This window comes from Elephas maximus, chromosome 13 (assembly GCF_024166365.1).
Source record: "Elephas maximus indicus isolate mEleMax1 chromosome 13, mEleMax1 primary haplotype, whole genome shotgun sequence".
Classification (NCBI taxonomy): domain Eukaryota; kingdom Metazoa; phylum Chordata; class Mammalia; order Proboscidea; family Elephantidae; genus Elephas; species Elephas maximus.
In genome coordinates this window covers 62,725,484-62,737,697 of record NC_064831.1, presented here as the reverse complement: position 1 = coordinate 62,737,697, position 12,214 = coordinate 62,725,484, and the positions used below count along the sequence as shown (strand labels likewise).

Genomic DNA, 12,214 nt, shown 5'->3' with positions numbered 1-12,214 from the left:
TGGCAGCTAAAATCAACAACACCATTTTATTAGAGTCTGAACAGGACTACATCATGCATTTAAGAAAAAGAATATCACAAAAGGAGGGACCAGCATGACTGAAGAGTAAAGAAATATAAATGTATATTATACACAGATGAAACTGAAAAAATTAGCTAGTATCAAGACACGGAAGCCATGAATGCCATATTAAGGAGTCCGTGCTAAACTATTTTACAAGAAATGTGGGGACAATGGAGTGACTTTTAGGAGGAGAATAACTACTATACTTGTGTTTGGTAGTACTATCACAGATAGACTGGAAGCTTAGAGACAAGAAACGATAAAAAGAGGCCCTAGACTAGGATTAGTAAAGGAGATGAGAAGCAACATGAATCTAATTTCAGATGTAACTTGATCATGGCCAACTGAATATGGGAAATGCAGGAAAAAGAGTCAAGAATGAACTCTTAAATTCCAAGAATGATTCACTGGTAAGTCAATCAACAGGAAGAAGACTTTTGGAGGAGAGAAGGTAGTAAATTTGGGTTCATATAAGCTTCAGGGAAATGACTGTTCAAAATGTTACATATTCCAAGGTAAGTGCCTACATTAGAGGTTTTTACTTATAAATATTTGCCAAGATCAGAAAATACTTCAGTCTCTAGTTTATACTTAATCCTTTAAAAAACTATACAATTGTGATTAAGAGACAGGACATATTACCAAGTAATTAGTTAATATTCAAATCATAAGTATAACATTTTCAAAGGAGATAGCAAAACAAGCTTGGGAGAAGTATCTGGGGTTATAGCTACTCTTGCACTGTCTAAGTAAATGTCTCGGTAATAATAAAATTTTATCTAATACTGGATTACCTGCTGTATTTTTTTTTGCCAAAATGTATTTACAAGTGTCACATCACCTCTGACACTTCTTTTAAGTTGAACTTAGCAAGAAAGAAAAGTTTACTAACAATGTTTCCACGAAAAAAATATTATTACACAGGAAAATTCCCAGCACAGTATTTGGCATTTTTCATTTAAATCCTCACACTCTTTTGACCTTAATACCATATTCCCATTTTTATAAATGGAAAAAAAAAAAAGGCTAAAAGATAATCTACCAGAGCAGAAGTTAGCTCAATAAGAACTTTTAAAGCTGCCTTCTGAGATACCAAACTACCATCCAATTTATTTCAAATATTAACTGGGTATCTACTATGCACCAAAAAAAAAACAAAACAAACCCACTGCCGTCAAGTCGATTTCGACCCATAGTGACCCTACAGGACAGAGTAGAGCTGCCCCATAGAGTTTCCAAGGAGTGCCTGGCGGATTTGAGCTGCTGACCTCTTGATTAGCAGCCGTAGCACTCAACCACTATACTACCACGGTTTCCACTACACACCAAGCACTGTAAATACGTCAAGAAATGAGGCATTCAGGATCAACTCAGATGACCACCTATCACTGAATAAGCAGCTGCCTCCAATCTAGGGTGTCCCTTAGGTGCAGTGAAATACTACTAGGAGCTCTCACAGTATGTTCAGGATTTCAAAAATGCAATAACTGCGTATTTAATAGAAACTTTTTATTAGGTTGAACCATACAAAATTGCCAGTATTTAATCATTTTCAAACTACAAAAATGACAATTTCTTATGATTCTACCTGAAAGCCTTATCTTTACCTATATCCACATGAAAGTAAGCGAAATTTTAGAAAGAATATGAAATCATATATGATTGTAGAAATCTACTGACTCTAGAAAATATGCTGTCTTTTTCAAATTACAAATCTCACAATGGGACACATTTTAATTAGCTAGGGCAGCTTTTTTTTTTTTTAATTAGTTTTTTTTAAACACTGAAAATAATTCAAGGACTGCCACAACTATCTCCATGGGTCCCTAAAGAATCCAGTCACCCTAGGTTAGAAGAAGCTTCTGATTATAGATCATTCCCTCCTCCCGTTCCTGTTGAGTCAATTCCGACTCATATCGATCTACAGGACAGAGCAGAACTGCCCCACTGGGTTTCCAAGGAGTAGCTGGTAGATTTGAACTGCCAACCTTCTGGTTAGCAGCCAAGCTCTTAACCACTGCACCATCAGGGCTCCTGATCATCAAATGTCAGCCCCAATAAATTCTCATTCTTCTATTTATTCCATCACTTAATGAGAATAATTAAGCTACTCATAAAGTTGCAAAGTAACATTATGTCAAGATCAAAAGATGAGCTGCATATATATTGTCGAGGTCTTTGCAAAGTTATGGCCTGTGATACTATGCCTACTGTGAGAAAGACAACGGCACACTGGAAAATGGCAAAGTAGACAACATGCATAATCCAAGACCTGGGTTCAGTGTTATTAAAGAATGATCAAAGAAAGGGAGGGAGGGAAGAATGATTATCTTCAGGAAGAGGAGCTTTTCCTTCAGGCTTCCCATATCATAGTCATGTTAAAACAAAACAAAACAAAACAAAAACTTCATATAGGTGACCACCCTAGGAACCATGGATAAAATGAAAAACTCATTGCCATCAAGTCAATTGTGACTCATAGCAAGCCTATAGACTCTACAGGACAGAGCAGAACTGCCCTGTAGGGTTTCCAAGGTGCAGTTGGTGGATTAGAACTGCCGACTGTCTGGTTAGCAGCTGAGCTTTTAACCAGTGCACCACCAGGGCTCCAAAAGCTAATATAGAGACAAATTTTAATTCTCTAAAAAACAAAAAAAGAAAGAACAAAAAGGGTCAAGGCAACAAAAAGAAATACACCAGAAAATTACACACTGTCATTTATTTTGGAGCCCTGGTGGTGCAATGGTTAAGAACTAGGGCTGATAACCAAAAGGCTGCCAGTTTAAATCCACCAGCTACTCCCTGGAAACCCTGTGGGGCAGTTCTGCTCTGTCCTATAAGGTTGCTATGAGTCGGAACTGACTCAATGACAACAGTACTGGTCGTTTATCTATAGTCAAGCAGAGACTGGAAAGTTACAGAAAGGGTCCTTTTCTTAAATAGAAAATACGAGACAAAAGCAGGGGCTTTCAACACTGGCTATGTTGAAGTAATCCTGGGAAGATTACTGTTTAATGACAATGCCTGGCCCAAACTCCAACAGAATCACATACTTGGTCTTCGATGGGCCTGGGCACCAGCATTTTTTTGAATTTCCAAGTAAGGAATCTGAACAAGATCAGTAGACTGCATCAATGTAAACAACCAGCTGTGATAAACTTGATGTAGCTTTGCAAGACGTCACCATTTTAGGACAATGAGTAAAGGGTACACAGGATCGCTCACATTATTTCTTACGACTGCATGTGAATCTAAAATTATCTCAAAATTAAAGCGTAACAGAAATTCCCAGGTGATTCTAAAATGCAGCTAGTGTTTCATAAAAGATTTTTAAAAAGTTGGTGTACTATGTAATCTCAAATGCCTGCCAATTTGAAGAGACTGCAAACCATTTTAACCTTAGGCATTGAAAAATAATTTAGAATGCTTATCATTCAAAGACGTAACAATGTTATGCAAAGTACAAATAATTTATGGTTAATCCAAAACCAAAAATCTAAACTACTATTCTCTCCCATTAGTCTATACCAGGAAGCTGACTGAATAAACAAGCATTATACAATAGTTGTCATTCACCTATTGAAATGAGTCAGATATAGTCATGTGCCTTGCATAACATCTGCCAGGCAATGTCCAACTGCATATACATCGGTGGTCCCGTAAGGTTATAACACAGTTCAGAAATCCTGATGGAAGAACGGACATAGTGGATTCAGGTATGTCGCACTTGACTCATTACGATCCTCAAAAAACAAACAAAAAAATTCCCTCAGTTGTTAAAGGCTCAGCTCCACTGAAAGCCACAAGACTAACAAAAATGCAAGAGGAACCTATAACAGATATGGAGAAATGGCTAACGATGTGAACTGAGAACCCAACACAAAAGTGAATCCCTCTCAACCTGCTGACCATCACCGCTAAGGCACGAAGGCTGCCCAAGATGCTTCAAGAAAAAGCAGCACTAGACTACAATATGGAGTGCGGTGCTAGCTCTGGGTGGTTCAAGAGTTTCAAATATTCTTGCTGAATGTAAAAGTGTGTGGTGAGCCTGAGAGTGCTGGTGCAAAGGCAGCAGCAGAATCTGTTGAAACCTTAGACAACTAATTGTAGAGGGAGGTTATCTGCCCCAGCAAATTTTTAATATGGACGAAACGTCCTTATTCTGGAAGTGAATGCCTGAAAGGATCCTCACCCATAATATGACGTTGCACAATGTCCAAATCACATAATGTCCTATTTCACAGAAAGTACTGTAGATGTTAAGCCACATATGACTGCACTCACTTTTAACAAAGAGAAAATTGAAAAGTGACGGGATATCACTTCTGACATTAAGTTATAAAAGGACTGTGGCTTCCCTCTTAGGAGCCTCTCTGATTTCTCCCTCTGGGGGGAAAAGGTACTATGTTGTAAGCAGCCTTATGGAAAGGCCAACATGGCAAGGAAATGATGCCTCTGGCCAACAGCCAGCCAGTGAAAACCTAAGGCCTGCCAACAGCCACGAGTGAGCTTGGAAGGGGATGCCCTGCCATTCAAGTCTTGACATTACAGCCCCAGCTGACACCTTGATTGCAGACTTATAAGAGATCCTGAGGCAGAGGCACCCAACTAAGCTGCACCCAGATTCCTTACCCATAGAAACTATGAGGTAATAAATGTAAGCGGGTTTTTAAGTCACTAAGTTTTGGGGTAACACAGGGAAAAAGTTCCAGTGCGTATAGCTACCATAGATTAAACCCAAAAGAAAGGAATTTAATCTGATGACCTCTGTCTACTGTCTTTGTTAATGTCAAACCTCTCAGCCTCTACAACATTAACACCCACCATTACATTCTCATTGTCACCTCATTCAATTTCTTAGAATGGCTTCCTATCCCTCTTTTGATCCATCTAAATCCTAGCTATCTTCCAGACAACACCCACAGATTTCTCTTCCATGAATAACCTATTACTATGCACCAGCCACTCCTCAGGAAAAAAATGTGGCAATTTACTTCTGGACATATCACGGCTTTGGGAACCCTACAGGGCAGATCTACTCTGTCCTACAGGGTCACTGACTCGGGATGGACTCTATGGCAATGGTTTAGTTTTGCTTTTAGCACCTGTCTGAACTACTTACTGGCCTAACAGTTTGGAGTGTCTTTATTCAAAGAGATCATAAACTTCTTGAGAACAGTCTTCTTATATTCCAGTCTTCATTTAGTACTGTATTAAAGCACGTGCGCTGACTGTAACCAAGACCTTATACCCCTTCCACAGTATTCATAAGAAAACTCTTTCCTCAACTCCAGTGGGGAAGGAGCAGTGGAAGAAAACCTAAGTGCCCCAACCTAGAGGGATGTCACTATTTTGGTTTCAAAGTTTGAAATAACTGAGTAAAGGCCACTTTATCTGCAGGATAGCAGAAACGATGACAAATCCCTTCCAAGCCTATGATTAGCCTAGTAAATGTTGCCCAGGCTCTTGAAATTTTTCTTGTATTAGTTTCTTAAACAACTTACCTTCCATCATTAACCCAACTCTGTAGTAATTTATTACTGATCATAACACAATGAGAAAAACTGTAAAATTTCAACTAGATCAGTGGTTCCCAAACTTTGGCTTGCATCAGCATCACCTGGAGGCCTTGTTAAAACAAACTGCTGGATCCTACCCCCAGAGTTTCTGGTTCACAGGACTGCAAATTGCCATAAGCAATTCAACAAGTCTTAAAACTTATAGCTCAAGGAAATAGGCTGGCAAAAGATAAAAGTTCAAGAGGAGTAAATCTAAACCTTAGTGACTTTAACACACACACCACCCTCCCAACAATTAATTGATTTAAATTAATCTTGATACACACGCTTGAATTCAATTTATTGGAAACAATGAGCATCTCCAATTAAGGAAAACGTGATAGTTTTTAAAAGATGTTAAATAATGAAAAATGAAACATTTAACGTAAAAAAAAAAAAAGACCAATCTAGTAGTTTAATCCTTGTTTTTGTTTTATAAATCTAAAAAAATGAAGGTTCTAATATGTAAATTATCTTGCCAGAGTTAGAACTGATTCCCATTACAGGAAACACTGGAATAGATTGCCTACCTTAATTTATACTTTAACTTCACCTTAGGATCTAATAAAGTTTTCTTTAATTTCAAATCAATAGCTAACAGAAACACTAGCCATTTTCCCTGTAAGAGTTAGATATTTCTGTTGTTTTTAAAATAGGTTTATTTAGCATAATAAATCCTACAAAAAAACAAGACACCTACTTCTCCTTATACCTCCTCCGGCTCCTCCCATCAAACAGCCCCACGCCCCTTTCTCAGCACATCCTTTATTCCTAAAGTTACTGCCCTTCTCATTCTATTCATTTTCCCTGAATCAAAATCAAGACAGTGGATATATTATCACCGTACCAGTGGTTAAGAACTATCCCTGGAACAGCTAAAAATACGTAGATGCTCAGGCTACACCCTAGACTTACTAAACAAATAAGAATCTCTTGGATGTTTATGTTCCCCATCACAATGTGCTCTTTAGGAAAGAACAAGCCTTCCACTTAACATAGTGCCTGTAACACACAGAATGCACAATAAACATTTCCTGGACATTGTTGTGGAAATACAAAACAGCTGCCAACTGTAAAACCGTGCAGTGTTAGTGTAACAAATTGCCTAGCTATTTAGGCAACTACATTAGCTTTTTAATATCAGCAATACTAGTTTAGTACATATAGTTTGGCAAGTTAAGGGCTTTAAGCACTTCTCTACTGTTACTATAAAAAACCAGACCAAACATGTTGCCGACGAGATGATTCCAGCTCACAGCGACCCTACAGGAAAGAGTAGAACTTTCCCATAGGATTTCCAAGGAGCACTGGTGGATTCCAACTGCTGACCTTTTGGTTAGCTGCCAAACTCTTTACTACGCCACCAGGGTTTCCATTATTACTATAAAATGGGACGAAACCCACTGCCATCAAGTTGATTCTGACTCATATCTGCCCTATAGGACACAGCTGAACTGCCCTATAGGGTTTCCAAGGAGCACCTGGTGAATTCAAACTGCCAACCTTTTGATTAGCAGCTATAGCTCTTAACCACTATGCTGCCAGGGTCTCCATCATTACTACAGGTTAAAGAAAATCCCTGATCTCTTTAAAAGTCCAAAAGGTAAGATGGGCAGCCACAAAGGATTTTAATAAAAGGCCAAAGTTAACAAGTTATAACCAGGGAGTTACAGAAAGCCAGAGAAATTTTCTAAAAGAAAAAGTGATGACTTACTCAGTTGAAGACTAGAACTAACCTGCAGATCTCTACAGATGACAGTACTTATCTGCTATTGCCAGAATTCCCCCTCCCGGAAAAAATAATAAAGTTCCCAAGGAAAGGTTACATTAACTTAGCACTCTTTTTTATATTCTGAATGTTTTCTTCTGCAAATGCATTTCAAATTCACTAATAACATATTTCACATTGGACGATAAGAGCTGGGGAGCAAAAAATTTGAAATTTTTAGAGTTAACAAACTCTATGTAAACTAAATAAAAACTTAATGATTGTAACCTGATAAACTTAAAATCTGTTGTCACACTAAACATTAGTTTTTGAAAACTGAATATCTAAACTGATATTTAAAACCTCTATGAATATAACCAAAAATCCAAACCAAACCCGCTGCCATCAAGTCAATTCCAACTCACAGCAACCCTACAGGACAGAGCAGAACAGCCTCACGGGGTTTCCAAGATGCGGCCGGTAAATTCAAACTGCTGAACTTTTGGTTAGCAGCTGAGCTCTTAACCACTGTGCCACCAGGGCTCCCTATGAATGTAAAGAGATCTTATAAACCAATAACAGATAAATATTCCAAAAGGGGGGAAAAAGAGCAAAAAGTAAATGGCAATTCACAAAAGAAATACATTTTAAAAGTTTGACCTCACCAGTTTCAAAAAAAAAAAAAAAGGCAAATTTTAAAAATGACCATTTTATACCAATCAAGCACTGACTAGGGGGAAAAACTAGTATATACTACTAGTATAACCTTCCTGAAAGCAATTTGGTAGTATGTATCAAATGCTTTGAAAATAAGCAAATCCTTTGCCTCAACAATTCAACTTATTCTAAGGAAATAAAACAAAAGTTCATCTATGAGAATATTCCCAGTAATGTTTACAAAAACAAGAAACTAGAAAATAATAACAAAGACCGATAATAAGAGGTTGATTAAATGAAACAGTTTAGATGTGCAATCTCCTAAGCATTTGAAAAAGTTACTTAATGACACAAGAAAGTTGTTCAGGGATTCTTTGTTTTTGTAACTTTTTTTGTAACCTGCTGTTTTTAGTGAAAACATAAATAAAGCATACAGTGTGATCCCACTGTTATTTAAAAAACATGTACAGTTTATCCAGAGGTCTGGAAAGATAGCTACTGTTCATATTTTGGTTTCTCTCTCCAGGTGGCAGGCTTATTTTATCTTTTTTTTTTTTATTATTCTTGCTTAATTTGTTTTTCTTACAATTTGCATGTTATTGCCTGTCTAACTTAACTCTAAGTCTATAAACATAAGCAACCTAAAACATAACCAAAGCCTAGTATACACCTAGTAAGTATACTATTTGGAGAAAAGATGGTCTGGGATACATTCTATCCTTTACTTTACTGAAAATTCTAAATATAGACCTTTAAACAAGGGGTACTATGTGTTCAGCAATTTTATTAGAGAGCATCTTTAAAAGGAGGCAAGCTAGAAAAACAAAAAAAATTAGGCATGGAAACATGGTAAAAGTAGGACACCTAAAAAAAAAAATCACTAATTGTTACTAGTTCATTTCATCAGCATTTATTCTCTTTCCTATAAACTAACAAAGGAAGAATGATGTCATATGCATTACCTATATTTCTGTTCCAGAAGTGACATTAAGAACTTGTAAGGTTTGGCCTCAGTGATTACGACACACCTAAAACCTGAGAATGTTGGATGAGATTTAGCTACATGAGAACAGACTAAAAAGAGGTCAAAAAGCTAAATACCAGTTTTTTTTAAAAAGCTAACTAAAATCCAGTAAGTTAGGTAATAAGTTCAAAGACAACAGATTTTATATTATTGTAGAAAAATCTAAAATAGTATTCAAGGTTTTACTACGAATTTTTAATGAAATTCCCTCAAAAGAAAAAAATAATAATTTCTCAAGTTAGTGGCCTAAGAGCTCAACTGTCATGTTTTAAGGACCAAAAAAAGAGCATTAAAACTTATCTTCTACAAGTCTTCAATTTCCTTCTTAGGCTGTCTTATCTAAAAGAAAGTTTGAGGTGTCCACTATTTACTAATAGCACTAGATACCAGATTTTTATTATTCAAAATACTGTCTTCAAATGATGGTTCAATTTTCAAAATAAAACTTTGATTAGACACAATACTGTAAAATCTGTTAATTATGGACACTCAACAAGTAAGCATTAACACTGCTAATCTGTAAATTAATTTAGCCAACTAATTTAAGTTTAAAAAAAAAGGCAGGTGAGAAGTCAGTAACTTGCTCATGCACACATATAGTTTCATTCCATGTAACCAGTGCTTTCTAGAAATTGAAATCGATCAAGACTTCATTTTTCAATCTTTACCCCTGGATCCCTCATCACAATTGCTTCTTCCAAAGAAATTGGAACTTTTGATTTTCTACAGCTTAAAAAATGCGAAATCTGACCCAAAAGAAGATTAAATAAGATGTGGTTATCAACTTCAACCATGCCTCACTTACTGACCACGAAATAGAAATTATCAGAGAAACGGGTCCAGAAGCAGAGTATTGGCCACTGCACTCTAACTCACAAGAGAGTCTTGTTCAATATTCGACAATAACACTTCCTTTTGTTGTCTTTTTTTTAAACTACAGAGCAGGGTATGCAATCTGCAGTAGCTATTCTGACAGCTTCAATCAAGTCATATGCTACAACTGGGAAAAGTAGCAGTTAGGTCCCTAACAAACAGTAGAGACACAAAAAGATGTAAGCAGACGCCTCACCATTGGAAAAGGCGGCCCATCAGCACCCTCTTCCGAGAAAAAGTTCCCTTCCCCCATCTTTAAGCAGGCACTTAAGATTGCCAAGGAGATCCATTTCTTTATTAACTGGTGCCCACTCGGGGCAACCGTACACCAAGCTGCTCTTCGGCCTACCCTAACTCATTCCAAAAGTGCAGGGAGACTGAAGCCGAGGGGAACCCTCTAAGAGGCTCTATTCTTCCTGACTCCCCACCAAGGCCTTGCCTCCGCCCAGTGGAAGGACACCGGGCCCAGGGTCGGGCAATTCCTGCCCCAAGAGGAGGCTCAGGCGGCCGGAGGCCTCCGCCATAGCAGGACCAGGGAAGCACCGCCCCCGAACACCTCCCCACAGCCGGCTCCCGGCTCAACCCGAACGTCGGCTTCCGACAGCCTCTATCTCCGGCAGAGGCAGCGGAGGAGACAGGGCTGGGAAAGGCACCGGGCTGGGCTGCGCACCAGGCCCAAGCCTGCCCCCTGGGGCCGCGCGGGCCGAACGAATCCGCTCCCCGCTTCGGCCCGCTCCAGCCGGCGCGGCGGCCCCCCTCACCTGGATGACCTCGTTGACCTCCCGGATACATTCCACCATGTGTTGCAGAATCTGCTCCGCCGTGAGCACCTCGTAGCGGTAATCCTCCTCCTGCTCGTGCCCCGGCCCGCCGCCGCCACCGCCGCCGCCCCCGCCCGGCCCCAGAGCGCTGCCGCCGCCGCCGCCCGTCTCCCCGCACAGCAGTCCGTCCCGCTCCCCGCCGACGCCCAGCCCGGGCTCCACCAGCTCCACCTCGCCCAGATCCAGGTTATCATCGTCCGGCTCGTCCTCGTCCTCATCCTCCTCTTCCTCGGCGCCGCTGTCCTCTTCGCTGCACTCTTCGTCCTCGTCGAACTCGTAGTTGTAGCCCTCGTCCGAGTCCATGGCGCGACGCGCAGGGGCCCGGCGGACGCTGGCCCTGAGGCGGGGAGAGGGCGGGGACGCTGAGGCCCCGGCTCTCGCTCCGGCTCCGGCTGATGTCCGGACGCAGGCCTGGCTCCGGCCCCGCGGGTCGCGGCTCCTCCCCGGGCGCGGCGGTTGGCGGTTGGCGGCTGGTGGCGGCGGGGAGGGCGAAGAGGAGGGAGGGAGCGAGGGGGCCTCTCGCCGCCCGCCTCAGTCAGACGCGGCTCCGCTCCGGCCTCCGAGCGAAAACAGTCCCGAGCGCCACCTCCACGGCCGCTGCTACCGCTACTGAGCCAACAAAGGGGCGTGCGTCACCGCGTCGCGCTGCGTCGTCGCGTCACTCCCCTTTACGTCACCGCGCTCCGCCCGCCGCCCCTGCGTGGAGCCCGAGGAGACCCCACGGCGCAGTCTGCCTGGGCTTGGGAACGCGTCCGCGCGGGAATCGCCTTTTCGCTCCTTTCGGGTTTTCTCCGCGGACGGTGTCTGGGGCGGTCCGAGACCTGGCGACCCTTTGCTTGAGGAGGCTGCAGCCTCCTCGTCCCTGAGAGAGAGGTCCCTGGGCCGCCCAGGTGCTTGCTTTTACCGCAGGCCATAGGGATCCAGCCCCCTCACGCAATTGCGTAGGGAAGGCGGCCTTCCCCCCGGGCTTAAAGGCACTTCCCGCCCGCCCTGGGGTGACTCCGGGAAGCCCGCGGCTGCTGAGCTAAAATTCCTGTTGCCCGGGCTGCTGGATGGGTATCTGCTTTACGCTGCAGTTCTCAACTGTGTGGCAGGCGAACTTCATCTTCGGTCTTTTGATCCTGCACGCTCGTACGGACGTGCGGTGGTTGTAAAGTCGCCTGTTGTGACGTCATTTTAAGGAGGCGTTTCCTGAGTTCAGGCAAACACCTATCGAGGGCTCTAAGCAAAGTAAACAGTAATGGCTTTACGTATATTATCTCTCATTTTCACGGATCCTTTACTGTCTGAGGTACCTGACGGAAGGGGACTTCTCCAAGACCACGAAACGCTTGCCCTGTTTTAGTCCCTGGGTAACCTAAAACATCAATCATGAAAAGTGCTTTATACTGCATGATACGTAAAAATACGTTCTAGTACAAGATAATACGAGCAATAATAGAAATATCTACCAGGGCCAAAGGTAGCAGAGAGGAAGTGCTTGACTCTTACTGGGAGTTGCTGTTCTGAG

The 12,214-nt window shown here is 41.5% G+C and overlaps 1 protein-coding gene across 1 annotated transcript in view; it reads right to left on the bottom strand.

The window, feature by feature from the left end:
* ARIH1 (ariadne RBR E3 ubiquitin protein ligase 1) overlaps positions 1 to 11,837 on the bottom strand; it is a 129,850-nt gene extending 118,013 nt beyond the window's left edge. The window contains exon 1 of the mRNA XM_049852676.1: positions 10,645 to 11,837. Coding sequence (XP_049708633.1) covers positions 10,645 to 11,007 — 363 coding nt within the window. The 5' untranslated portion in view covers positions 11,008 to 11,837. The remainder of the gene's footprint in view (positions 1 to 10,644) is intronic.
* Between the last annotated feature and the right edge of the window lie 377 nt (positions 11,838 to 12,214).